At 41.9% G+C, this 13358-nt stretch overlaps 1 protein-coding gene across 3 annotated transcripts in view; it reads left to right on the top strand.

Moving 5' to 3' along the window:
- Positions 1-12999, top strand: part of OPTC (opticin) — a 58588-nt gene extending 45589 nt beyond the window's left edge. For all 3 annotated transcript variants that reach the window (XM_072133112.1, XM_072133114.1, XM_072133113.1), the window contains exons 5-7: positions 6923-7125; positions 7214-7309; positions 12746-12999. In XM_072133112.1, coding sequence (XP_071989213.1) covers positions 6923-7125; positions 7214-7309; positions 12746-12916 — 470 coding nt within the window. In that variant the 3' untranslated portion in view covers positions 12917-12999. The remainder of the gene's footprint in view (positions 1-6922; positions 7126-7213; positions 7310-12745) is intronic.
- Positions 13000-13358: the final 359 nt, after the last annotated feature.

Genomic DNA, 13358 nt, shown 5'->3' with positions numbered 1-13358 from the left:
GGGGGCCTCTAGGGCCTTTTAATTAGTAAAGGGGGGGGCCTCTAGGGCCTTTTAATTAGTAAAGGGGGGGGGGCTCTAGGGCAGTGATTTTCAACCTGTGTGCCGCGACACATGGTTGACTGTGCCGCGGGGAAAATTCCCTGAACTATGGTGCCCCTGTGTAATGCTGCCGCCGCGCCCCCGTGTTTCTGCCCCATACTTACCTACAAGCCCGTGTCGGCGATCCGCCCATCTTCTGTAGCTGGTGCAGGAGCTACAGAAGATGGGCGGATCGCCATTAGGAGTGAAGGTACGCGGAAGAAGACATCAAGGGTAAATATATAAGGTTATTATTTGTAAAGGGAAGGAAGCTAGGGCCTTTTTTTATTAGTAAAGGGGGGGCCTCTAGGGCCTTTTAATTACTAAAGGGGGGGGCCTCTAGGGCCTTTTAATTAGTAAAAGGGGGGGGGCCTCTAGGGCCTTTTAATTAGTAAAGGGAGGGGGGCCTCTAGGGCCTTTAATAAGTAAAGGGGGGGGGCCTCTAGGGCCTTTTAATTAGTAAAGGGGGGGGGCCTCTAGGGCCTTTTAATTAGTAAAGGGGGGGGCCTCTAGGGCCTTTTAATTAGTAAAGGGTGGGGGCCTCTAGGGCCTTTTAATTAGTAAAGGGGGGGCCTCTAGGGCCTTTTAATTAGTAAAGGGGGGGGCCTCTAGGGCCTTTTAATTAGTAAAGGGGGGGGCCTCTAGGGCCTTTTAATTAGTAAAGGGGGGGGGCCTCTAGGGCCTTTTAATTAGTAAAGGGGGGGGCCTCTAGGGCCTTTTAATTAGTAAAGGGTGGGGGCCTCTAGGGCCTTTTAATTAGTAAAGGGGGGGCCTCTAGGGCCTTTTAATTAGTAAAGGGGGAGGCCTCTAGGGCCTTTTAATTAGTAAAGGGGGGGGCCTCTAGGGCCTTTTAATTAGTAAGGGGGGGGGGGCCTCTAGGGCCTTTTAATTAGTAAAGGGGGGGGGGCCTCTAGGGCCTTTTAATTAGTAAAGGGGAGGGCTCTAGGGCCTTTTAATTAGTAAAGGGGGGGCCCTCTAGGGCCTTTTAATTAGTAAAGGGGGGGGCCTCTAGGGCCTTTTAATTAGTAAAGGGGGGGGGCTCTAGGGCCTTTTAATTAGTAAAGGGGGGGGCCTCTAGGGCCTTTTAATTAGTAAAGGGGGGGGCCTCTAGGGCCTTTTAATTAGTAAAGGGAGGCCGCTAGGGGCTCTTAATTAGTAAAGGGAGGCCGCTAGGGGCTCTTAATTAGTAAAGGGAGGCCGCTAGGGGCTCTTAATTAGTAAAGGGAGGCCGCTAGGGGGGTTTTATTAGTAAAGGGAGGCCTTTTATGACTGTTTTAGTGTCATTTTGTGCTATTTTGGTTGGTGGTGTGCCCCAGGATTTTCTAAGTATAAAAAGTGTGCCGCGGCTCAAAAAAGGTTGAAAATCACTGCTCTAAGGTACTTTACCCTTCAACAGTCTGATCGTTCCTACCATAAAATGCAATACTTTTGTATTGCAGTGTATGGCGTTTTTACATATACAAAAATACAGGACAGTTGGGAGCTCTTAAACGCATATGTTTAGTAAGCAGCATCATGCATTTTGCTTTGTCAATCATTATCATTAGAGATGAAAGAATCAAAGTGAACTATGATACAAAGGGTCAGATGTATCACTGTTCTGCCCTTAAGTGTAGTTGTTGTGCCTTAATTCTGGCACATTGTTGCATAGCTCCCAACCGTCCCGATTTTGCCGGGAAAGTCCCGTTTTTCTTACCTCTGCCCCGCGTCACGGGCAGCTATGAGATTGTCACAGATTTTCTCCCCAGGTCCCGCTGTGTCCCGGCGCTGTGTCCGCATAGTAAATACTTTGAAAGCCAGAACTGATAGTACAGAATGGCTTCTATAGACATCGGGCAGGGAATCCTTTTCAGAGAAGTGTCGGCTTAGCGGAGAGAGCAGGGACCACGTCATCAGGTTCAGATCTCTATCCATATATGGTCACTGCATCTCCTAGGGTTCCCCAGAGCAGACATCGGGCAGGGAATCCTTTTCAGAGAAGTGTCGGGTTAGCGGAGAGAGCAGGGACCACGTCATCAGGTTCAGATCCACATCTGTCCATATATGGTCACTGCATCTCCTTGGGTTCCCCAGAGCAGACATCGGGCAGGGAATCCTTTTCAGAGAAGTGTCGGTTTAGCGGAGAGCAGGGACCACCTCATCAGGCTCAGATCAGCATCTGTCCATATATGGTCTCCAGGGCTTCCCCAGACACAAGCTCTTTATTTAATTAAATAAAGTTTTGCCCAGGCTGAGATTCGAACCTGGGACCCTCTGCACTGTAGACAGGAGCCTTAACCAACTGAAGTGTTACCTGCTGCTGTTACATTGTGACACAGACTAATGCACTGATAGAGAGGGATCTTCTCAGAGATTATTATTGTAATTATTAATTATTATAAATTGTATTATTTTTATTATTATGGAGATGATTATTAATAATAGTAAAAATAATAATAATCATCTCCATAATAATAATAATAGTCTCAATAATTACAATAATTTCTGATAAGATCCCTCCCTATATACCAAGGCATTAAATCTGTGTCACAGTGTAACAGTAGTTATAGTTCTTAGTTACCAAAATTCCACACCTTGTTAATCACTGAGATTATAGCTCAGTTGGTTGGGGCTTGGTGACGTTATTGTACATGGACACTGCAGGTTCTGGGTTCAAATCCCACTGAGGATAATTTTTTTTTTTTATTGAGATGATTTTTATTATTAAAATATGGCTAAAATTTGGGGCGTGGCCAGGGAGTGATTGGGGGTGTGGCTTAGGGGGATCGCCGCCTTAGGGGGATCGCCGCTACGCGTGCCGCCATTTTGTCCCTCTTTCCCTTTCACAAATGTTGGGAGGTATGTTGTTGTGCCAGAATAATCACAAGCTACAACCATCTATGATGACTTGAGTTCCTGCCTCTAATTAATCACTTTATTTTAGGCACAATTTAGGCGCAGTTTAGGCGCAATGTTAGATTCAGGCACTCAGATGTGATCCTGCTACAAGCTCCTCTTTGCTTCTCATCCACATCCCAGCATGAAGAGAACACTCACCACAAAAGAAAACAGTTGTGTGACAAGCTGCTCCCAGTGACCTCCTCAGCAGTGGCTTATCCTGAAGGACAGTGGTGGCGAACTTATGGCCATCCCCAGAGAGGACTCCAGGTATCTTCCTACAGTCCCAAACAGCCCAGGACTTGCTGTGCACAGAGCTATTTTAAAGTGACGACGTTACCTGGGTCTACTGGAGGAGTGGGAAGGTGTGGACAGATCTGTTGTAGCTCCTGCTCCAACCTTGACAATTTTTCCTGTTTATGGGACCCTGGAGGGAAGCTACAATGATCATCCACATTTCTTCTATTTCTGCTTTATTGGTGTCCTCAGGGTGCTGGTATCAATGTAAGCTGTGATAGAGAAGGGAGTATAAATCATAAATTTCATTTCTGCATTGGCACTTTGTGATAAATAAGTGGGATTTGGTTGTAGTTTGGGCACTTGGTCTCTAAAAGGTTCACCATCACCATCACTGCTGTAGGAGATCCTCCAGTGCAATCTCCTCCTGCCCCCCTGTAATACTTCTTTGTACTATATGCAAAATCCTACAAACTTTTCTTCTCTCGTGCTCTGAGCTGCTGCTTTTGCAGATTGTTTTGTAAATAGAAGATAGAATGAACTGTAAACAGAGGCTGCAGGTAGTGTCTGTAGTGTCTGCTTACCTCTGCTGCTGGGGATAAGCTGCTCTGCACAAGAGCTCAGTGTTGCTTCTCACTTTATGCCACCTTCAGCATGGAGTGGTTTGGGGCCTAAATTGTGCCTGAAATGAACAAGTTGCTAATAATGAATGATTATTAGGCACAGTAACACATCTGGATTGGTACGATAAATGAGGAAAACATGGTTATTTTTGCTGTATGGCTAGTTTGGAGTTTAGTCGCAAAACTGACACCGTAACAATGCGACAGTATGAAAAGGCACAAAAAAAACTGAAAAAAAAGTGGTACACCTGGCCCAAAGTTCATGCAAACTTGATTTTGTTGCATATCCCAGGTTCCTGGCTGATCATGGTAACAAAGTTTTTCTTAAAATGGCAGCTACATGCATTTGAAAGTAAAAGACCTCTCGGTCTTATATCGGTCAGTATATCACATATAATATCAGAGCTGTATTTACCACCAGGCACAGCAGGTGCGTGGTTGCTTACAAAAAATGTCCTTTTTTAAAAATATTTTTTTTTAAACGTGATGTGGGTTCCCTGTTCCTTTTTCTATAAACAGCCAGACACAATAAAGCTTCCCACATCTTTTGAGCTTTCCCAGTCCAATAATACCAACCTGTGGAAACCCCAGTGCTTGACAGTGTTAAGATGGACAATGAATTGTACCTAGTTCTTCCACTGGTGGTAGTGGGTACCATAGTATAATAAGAGAGAATTTTTTTTAAAAAGGACATACTTTTACGCTTTTAAGAATATATTTTATCAAAATTGAAAAAACTATCCACAACATCCCAGTTAACCTTTTTATTTTATTGTGGTGGCATACATCATACTATACAGGCAGTCCCCGGGTTACATACAAGATAGGGTCTGTAGGTTTGTTCTTAAGTTGAATTTGTATGTAAGTTGGAACTGTATATTTTATCATTGTAATCCCATCCAGAACTTTTTTGGTCTCTGTGACAATTGGATCTTAAAAATTTTGGGTTGTCATAAGAACCAGGATTGACAATAAGGCTAAATTCATACTTTTATGATTTGATAAAGATTTAGGCATTGATCCTCATTAATTCCTCATCCTCTAAATTCTACTGACTGACTGCAAGAAATATTGACCAGGCTGTGGATTTTAATAGCTGTGTGAATATATATTTCATAAAATAAAGCCACAGATTAGGAGGTTGAAATCATGAGCTTCAAAAAGAAAAAGAATATCCACTGAATATAATAAATTACTCATAACCTTCTGTTACATCTGTGTCTGTGTATTCTGCATTTCATACTGTCAGACTGAGAAGACACTAAATTCCATGTGGTGTTTTTCAGTCTGAACAGTGCTCTATTGCCTGGACTGCTGGCTCTCTGCAATCCTTTCTCTGAAAAAGCAAGGGTTAAAGGGTTTTCCAGTCACTATATGTACTTTTTTTTAACTAACCACTTCTTTTGCATATATTATAGTTGCACACCCCTACCTCACCACCCTGGGCTGTATACTTTCTTTTCCTTCACTTGTCACTTCACAGCTCACTGCTGCAGCTGCATAACTCAAAGATGGCTGCCCCCATTCTGCTAAAAGACTACATCTCCAACAATCCCCCTGGTCAGCACAGCTTCTTCATACAGAGGAATGTGCAGCCACCCAGCCCCCCCCCCCTACCCCCCCCAGCAGGGAACAAGGAGCTGACTGCACATGTCAGACCAGAGAGCAGAGACAGTATACAGGTCGTTTCTATGGAAACTGTGAGTGTAGCAGGAGCTGGCAGTGCACAGGAATGACTTTGATTTAATGAAAAGGGGGCAGAAGATTTAATAACACTGAATTAGTAAAGTGATAAGTGTAGGGAGATAAGGTATAGTGAGGTCAATCTTTGTCACCGGAGAACCCCTTTAAGGCTCTCACACTTACAGAGCTCTGCCCCTTTCACCTGTTGCATATGTCATACCCTGTGTGTACTATCCTCCATTGCTGGTTAATAGTTTGTCATGCTAAATCTCTTGTCCATGGTTTGCTTGCTATTCATTTGTATTTCATTTTTTTTCGATATTTTCTTACAGACTATTCTCCTGTGTATATGATTCAGAAATTTATATGCCATCTTAATTGTGGCCCAGGTTTTTGATCTCCCCTTTGTGTTATTTGTTTGTCTGTCTTGTTACGTATCAACCCTTTGGTACAGGGAGGTCCTGTCTTCATGGTTGTCCCCTGCTTTACAAAGAGACAAGCATTCAGGGCTGATAGGGAGCTGGAGTTTTGGGGTTCACTGTCCTCTTAGTTGTTATATTCGTTGGATATTCTAGGCTCATTGAGGAGATGTATCAATCTGTCTAAGCCAGAATTTTTGACTAATTTGCACCTGAAATGTCATGTGCCACATTTATTGGGGTTTTAGACCATTTTTAGGTAGTTTTTCCGACAGTTTGTCCGAAAATGGGGCATACCTTCCTTGAAATGGGACTTGATATCCAGTGTTCGAGAATATTCCAGGTGTGAGCCAGAAAATTCAATATTCTGGCATAGCTAACTAGACCAACTAATAGTAGCTGCAAAGTAATACTCACCAGTTGTGTACTGCACCATTTTAATTATCTAGCATCAGACACAGTGGGGGTCATTTACTAAGGGCCCGATTCGCGTTTTCCCGACGTGTTACCCGAATATTTCCGATTTGTACCTGAATTGCCCCGGGATTGTGGCGCACGCGATCGGATTGTGGCGCATCGGCGCCGGGACGCGCGCGACGGAAATCGGGGGGCGTGGCCGAACGAAAACCCGACGTATTCGGAAAAACCGCCGCATTTAAAAACCGGAAAAGTGTCGCTTGGGGAGCGCTTACCTTCACCTGGCCCGAGGTGGTGGATTCCGGCGCGATGAGATGACTTTCAGCGCAGCAGCGCCACCTGGTGGACGGCGGAGGAACTACCTTCTTAAATCCCGGCCGGACCCGAATCCAGAGCAGAGAACGCGCCGCTGGATCGCGAATGGGCCGGGTAAGTAAATTTGCCCCAGTGACTCTCGTTGTACTCTGCACTGGTCTAAAGTCAGACACATTAATACACTTCCCTTTTGAATAAAATGGGGTGACTATTTATACAGAGTTTATTCTAACTATAATTGTGTCCTATTCAATCACAATTCTCTTCTTATAGGTAAATTGAAGCATGTGGATCTCTCAAGTAATGTTATATCTGAGATTGATGATGATGCTTTTTACCTGCTGCCATCCCTCCAGGAACTCATCCTATCTGAAAATCAACTGAGGCATTTGCCCCAGCTACCCTCAAGTCTTGTTACACTAAATGTCCAATACAATCAGCTTCAAAGTTCTGGAATCCGAGCTGAGTCCTTTAAGGTGATATACTCAACAATCACATAAATTTATCTTTTGTCTATACTGTATATGGTGAGAGTTACTAAGACAGATGTTTGCTATTTTTTAGGACCTTGCACATTTACAGTTTCTTTACCTTTCAAATAACAAACTGGATTATGTTCCTGTACCCCTTCCTGGCAATCTTCGTTCACTCCATATTCAGGTTTATTAAAAGAAATTGTATTTTATTTTTTATTTTGCATGTTAAATGTATTAAAAAATGTTTAATTTACTGTATGTAAGATGACACGAATATAAGCGAAGATACCTAATTTTACCACAAAAAATGGAGACGACATATTGGCTCACATTTATCAAAACTAGTGCAAACTGCAGAGTACGCCAGATCATTCAAAACTGGTGCATGGTCTTCATGAATCGGGTACCCCCTGCATTTTGCATGCTATTTTGCATGTTAAAGGAAATCTACCACTTCGGATAAGAAAAAAAAACACCTAGAAATACTCACCTCCACTCCTCTTCATCTTGATCCCGTCACTGCCCTAACCTAGTCTTGACATGTCGGGATCACCTAGAAAAAAAGACATATTACCATGCTAGGAGAGGGAGATGAAGTCATGCGATAGTGGTAGATTCCGCAGTGGTAGATTTCCTTTAAAGCATTAAAATTGTTGAAATGACCATATAAACTGGCTTATATATATATGGGTATAAGCCGACCCGAATATAAGCCAAGGTACATAATTTTACGACAAAAAATTGTGAATACCTATTGAGTCGAGTATAAGCCTAGGGTGGTCACAGCCTCTACCCAGTATACAGCTAGACAGCCCCCTGCTTCCAGTATATAGTTAGCCAGACAGCCAATGCTCCTCAGTATATAGCCAGCCAGCACACCCATGCCCCCCAGTATACAGTCAACCAGCCCCTAGTCAGCCCTCGCCCCAGTATAAAACCAGCCAGCTCCAAGTACATAACTAGCCCCTGCACCAGTATGCCTAGCACTTAAAAATATAAACCCAATTCTCCCCTTTCCGACAACCCCCCACAGGTTTTCTTCATGCTTCCGGCAGTGGCAGGTCCAAGCATGCTGGTCACGCACGCACCATGATGTCAGCAGCCACATACTTACTATAATGTCAGCAGCGGCACATCCATACATTATACAATGATCTATTGTCACTGGGCTATATTAACCTAACAAAACTAACTATCTTGTTGACTTCGTTTTAGTGGGTCCCTACACTATTTAGATCTGTGTTGCATCAACGGTGGACGCCATGTGATTCCACAACTAATTAGCATAGGGACCCACTAAAACAAGGTCACTGTAAAGTGGCTAGTGGGTTTATGCAATTTTACCTAAATATAACTAAGAAACTCAAGTTTGTTTTGTTAATGTAGCCTGGCAACAATAGATCATTCACCAATGTGTGGATTTGCAGTTCAGATATTTCTCGCTACAAATGTTGGTATAGTTTTAATTACACAGTAATTCTTATCAATAAAAATGAAAGGAGCAAGCACTGAGCTTTTGGAAAGGAATAATTGTTGCAGACTTGAATCTTGCAGCGTAAAATTGTGTTATGTTGACGTTTTTTCACATCATGTGGTATTTGGATGCATCTCATCCACTGTGCTGCTAAAGTAAATCACTGCATGTAAGCCACTAATGATTCTGCTGTAGCTAAACTGCAGCAATTTCATTATGTGTCAAGAATGTAGAGAATCTATAAAATAAAATGCAGGTTCACTATATGTTGACATCTAATATCTTCATTTTGATACCAGCATAGATATTACAGGCTTTTATTTAGTAGTTTTATTTTTTTAATTTTTTTATGTACTATTGATTTTCTGTCAAAGTGCATAAGCTTGAAGCAAATGAAAAGTTACATTTAGAGAGATGATATTTGTTGGTCTTACTGGAGCATAGAAATAAATAATAAGAAGAGACACGTTGCCGGCAAACAGTTGTATTATCGGTTCTAAAACGTGATGTGAAATCATATATAAAACATTATCACAAAGTAATTATTATAATAGAGTTAAAAGAGCAATTCAACCAATTAACACAGAATATAATTTTAATAATTTATCAATAATGATTTGAGAGATACACAAGTCAAGTTTTAAAATGCTTTTTTGTGCACTATAAAACTTCAATTACCGGTATGTATTTCTCAAATCATTATTAATAAATTATTAAAATTATATTCTGTGTTAATTGGTTGAATGCAAGGATTTCACCATTTCTTTACAATAATGAGTGTATAATAATAATCTTTATTTACGTGGCTCGATCATATTCCATATTCCACAAGTCATAGGGGGCATATACAATTATAATATTACATTACAGAGTACAAACTGTCATATGGAACAATAGGAGCAAGGACCATGCTCGTAAGAGCTTACAGTCTACAAGGATGAAGGGGTGACACATTTTTAGTCCTATGTCCATACTTTGCTCACAATAGAGCAGGTTTAATTCTGTGAATGGAATCATAAGGTGCAGTGGGATGCCTGTTTAACTTGCAAGAGTGTCATATGACTAAAGAAGAAATTATCCCAGCACATTCAACCCCTTTGTGACCGATACTCATTGGTGCCTGGATGTCCAGGTAAATTTTTGATGTTCTGCTATGTGCTTCTCTAAAGGACATAATATATATCATAACAAATTTTCATTTTTTTTTCATGACATGTGAGACTTTAACTTGATAGGATAGTGTTATTAATCACATATTTTTTCTTTATTATATTACAAATTACTACCAATTTTAAAAAATAAGCTTTGAATAAAATTAGATAGCAAAATGCCTGTTACTCAGAGACAATTGCAGCATTTTTGCTGACTGAGGCGAAAATTGAAAATGCTGCCCCACCTCCCCCCATGCCCAATGATGCTACCTCACACACTAGTAGTCAGTCATTAGACACAGACATTAGTGACATCTAGTACAGGTGATGATCTGCTCCATCAGGAAGAGAACTTCTTTACAATTTCTTCCGGCCAGTTTATCTCTGCTGAATTCACAGTCAAATGTTTTCAGCTCAATGCAGTACAACTCCACACTGCCCCACTAAAAAAAACAGTATTGTTTAGGATTGTGTTTCTAAATATATATTATCCTCACAACTACTCAACACACTATTCCCCACATATCACATCTTTAATATAGGGACCGTAGAGGCAGAACGACCGGAACCACTTGGTCACAGGCAAACAGCAATATCCAAGTCCGGCAGCAACAGCTGCACATGGAAACCGGCACAAAACAAGTTCCACTACGGGGTGCACGTCCAATCTTGACACAAGTAGACAATCCAATATTAAAAAGAGAAACGGCACTCACCGAAATCAAATGCAGGAACACTTTATTGAAGGGAAGGTATCAGAGCAGGTGTGAGGCACGCCACGGAAAGACCGTTTCGCGCTGTAAGCTCTTTCTCAAGCTTCACATCTTTGATATATTCCCCCGAATAATTTATACTATTTACAACTCCCACAATTTTTTACATATGCACACCCAATTTATATACAGTTCCCCTAATTTATTTATAACAGCCTCGATATACATACTTCTAAAGTAAATGATATACAGTACTCCATATATGGCCACCCAGTTTAACTAAAATCCAGCCCCTAAATACAGATCCCTCATAGACAGTAAATAGAGCTACTCCAACCCCAGTATTAAACAGCCTCCCTAGTATACACAGCTTCCCCCCAGTATTAGACAGCCTCCCCCCCCAGTACAAACAGCCTGCCACTCCCCCAGAGAATACACAGACTGCCGCCCAGTATTATACAACCTATCCCCCCATGATAGACAGCGTGTCCCCCCCAGTATTACACAGCCTACTCCCCTTCAGTATACACAGCCTGCACCCCCCCCTACTATACACAGCCTGAACTTCCCCCCCTCAATATACATTTACTCAGTATGCTAGCTGTGAAAATTGCAGATGGCATACGGACGTGAATTACACAAGTGAGAAAGAGTATTTACAATTAGGAGCTATAGATTTTAAACTTTATTGTAGTTCTAAAATTCTGTGATAATTATTTTTTCAGTTTATCTTAATTGCAGTGATTTAGATTTATATGATTAGCCTCGATTGCCTTGTCAAACTTATAATAATAATCTTTATTTATATAGCGCCATCAAATCTTGAAGCACTTTACAAATCATTGGACAATGGTACCACGTTCAGGGCCAGATTAAGGCTCCCAGCAATATGGATCACCTCAGCTTGGCAGCTAATGCGGTGCCCCTCCACACAACAATATATCTTAAAGATACAAAATACTTATACTGTTGCTTATACTGTTTCAAAATTCAGCCCAAGCACTAGAGATAATAGAAATAATTAGTTTTGGATAGGTTCATGCCTTTACCAAACCAATTCCAATTTTTGTATATGACCAGTCAAATAATAATGAAAACAGAATACTGTTGCCAAATAATATCACCATACTGTTACTAGATAAACTACCATAGGACCAATATTCTAAACAATAGTGCTACAATATCCAAATATTCCCTCCAAACTGTGACCTACAGCATTACCACATAAAATAAATATCACCATACTGAGAATGAACAAAACACTCTATACACAGACCTGTATTACCAATAATTTCACAAATATAAACTTTATTTATTGATAATCGTTATGATTTATCATATATACCCCACACAATACAACTGATCACACTGCGCCCCCTACATATATCATATGTACAATCAAGACTGATGACACTGTGCCCTCACATATATCATATATTCCTCCACACACCACAACTGACCCCACTGTGCCCCCATAAGTATCATACATACCCCTCACACCACAACTGACCACACCGTGCCCTCTTCATATATCATATATACCCCTCACATTAAGACTGACCACACTGTGCCCCGACATATATCATATATACCTCCACACCACAGCTGACAACACTGTGCCCCCACATATATTCCTCTCACGCCACAACTGACCACACTGTGCCCCCACATATATCATATATACCCCTCACACTACAACTGATCACACTGTGCCCCCCCCACATATATCATATATACCCCTCACACCACAACTGATCACACTGTGCCCCCATTAGTATCATACATACCCCTCACACCACAACTGACCACACCGTGCTCTCTTCATATATCATATATACCCCTCACATCAAGACTGACCACACTGCCGAGTGGATGCAGGTTCTGTGCTATGGCTTGTGGGCAGCCCGGGGCCCATCAGGACCGTCGGCAGGGACAGATTATCAAGGGAGCTATTAGAGCTCCAGGCCAGGGCCCCCCACAAAATGATCCAGATTGTAGGGCCTGGCGATGGTGCTCCAAGAGCACCAATGATAATTCAGCCCTGACCACGTTACCAGTAGATTCTGGTAAGATAACTGCATGGTTCACAAGTTTGATTGTTTTTCCCCTGGCAATAACACTTTGGTGCTACTAATGGTAACTACTGATGCTACTCAAGTGGGTCTTGGGCCAAGGTTGTCCATAAGGGTACACTTTGTTCTTGCACCATGCAATGTAAAATGTTATTCTATACATAGTATTTGAAAATGTACAGTTCTCAATAAATTCTTTTTGATCTGCAGAACAACAACATCCAGACATTGCACAAAGATACATTCTGTGACAGCCGGGACCCCACTCTCATCAGACGTGCTTTGGAGGATATTCGACTGGATGCTAACCCGATAAACCTAAGCAAATTTGCAAATGATTATTTCTGTCTACCCAGACTTCCCACTGGGCAATACATCTGACGTGAGCAAGATTCCAATATGAAGATTCAAATTTGATTTACTATAACAAGTTTTAACATTTTTTGTATATTAAAAGATAAGAATATAACATAACACATTTGATTTTACTTTTATAATATGTTTCTGTAGTTTACCTAAGCTGGCACTTCCAGGTTTTCCTTAAAGGCCAGCTGTTCCCATCATTCCCGCTGGATCTTTGAGCTACCAGCCTTAATGAAAGCTTCCTTGTGAGTTCCCTGTATTCCCGTTTCTCCTGCGCCTGATCCCCTAGACATCAGGCCCCCAGACATCTGACCTCTGCATCCCTGCTGCCCTGACTGACTGCTTGTGCCTGACTCCAAGACTGCCCGCTGAATCTGTACCACGACCTTGGCTGCCACCACGAGCTAGTCGCACCTGTGGAATGACCTGATGGCACCACGCTGCAGCAAGACCATCCCGC

The sequence above is a fragment of the Engystomops pustulosus genome, chromosome 2 (genome assembly GCF_040894005.1).
Source record: "Engystomops pustulosus chromosome 2, aEngPut4.maternal, whole genome shotgun sequence".
NCBI classification, from domain to species: Eukaryota; Metazoa; Chordata; class Amphibia; order Anura; family Leptodactylidae; genus Engystomops; species Engystomops pustulosus.
This window is presented reverse-complemented; position numbering and strand designations above follow the sequence as displayed.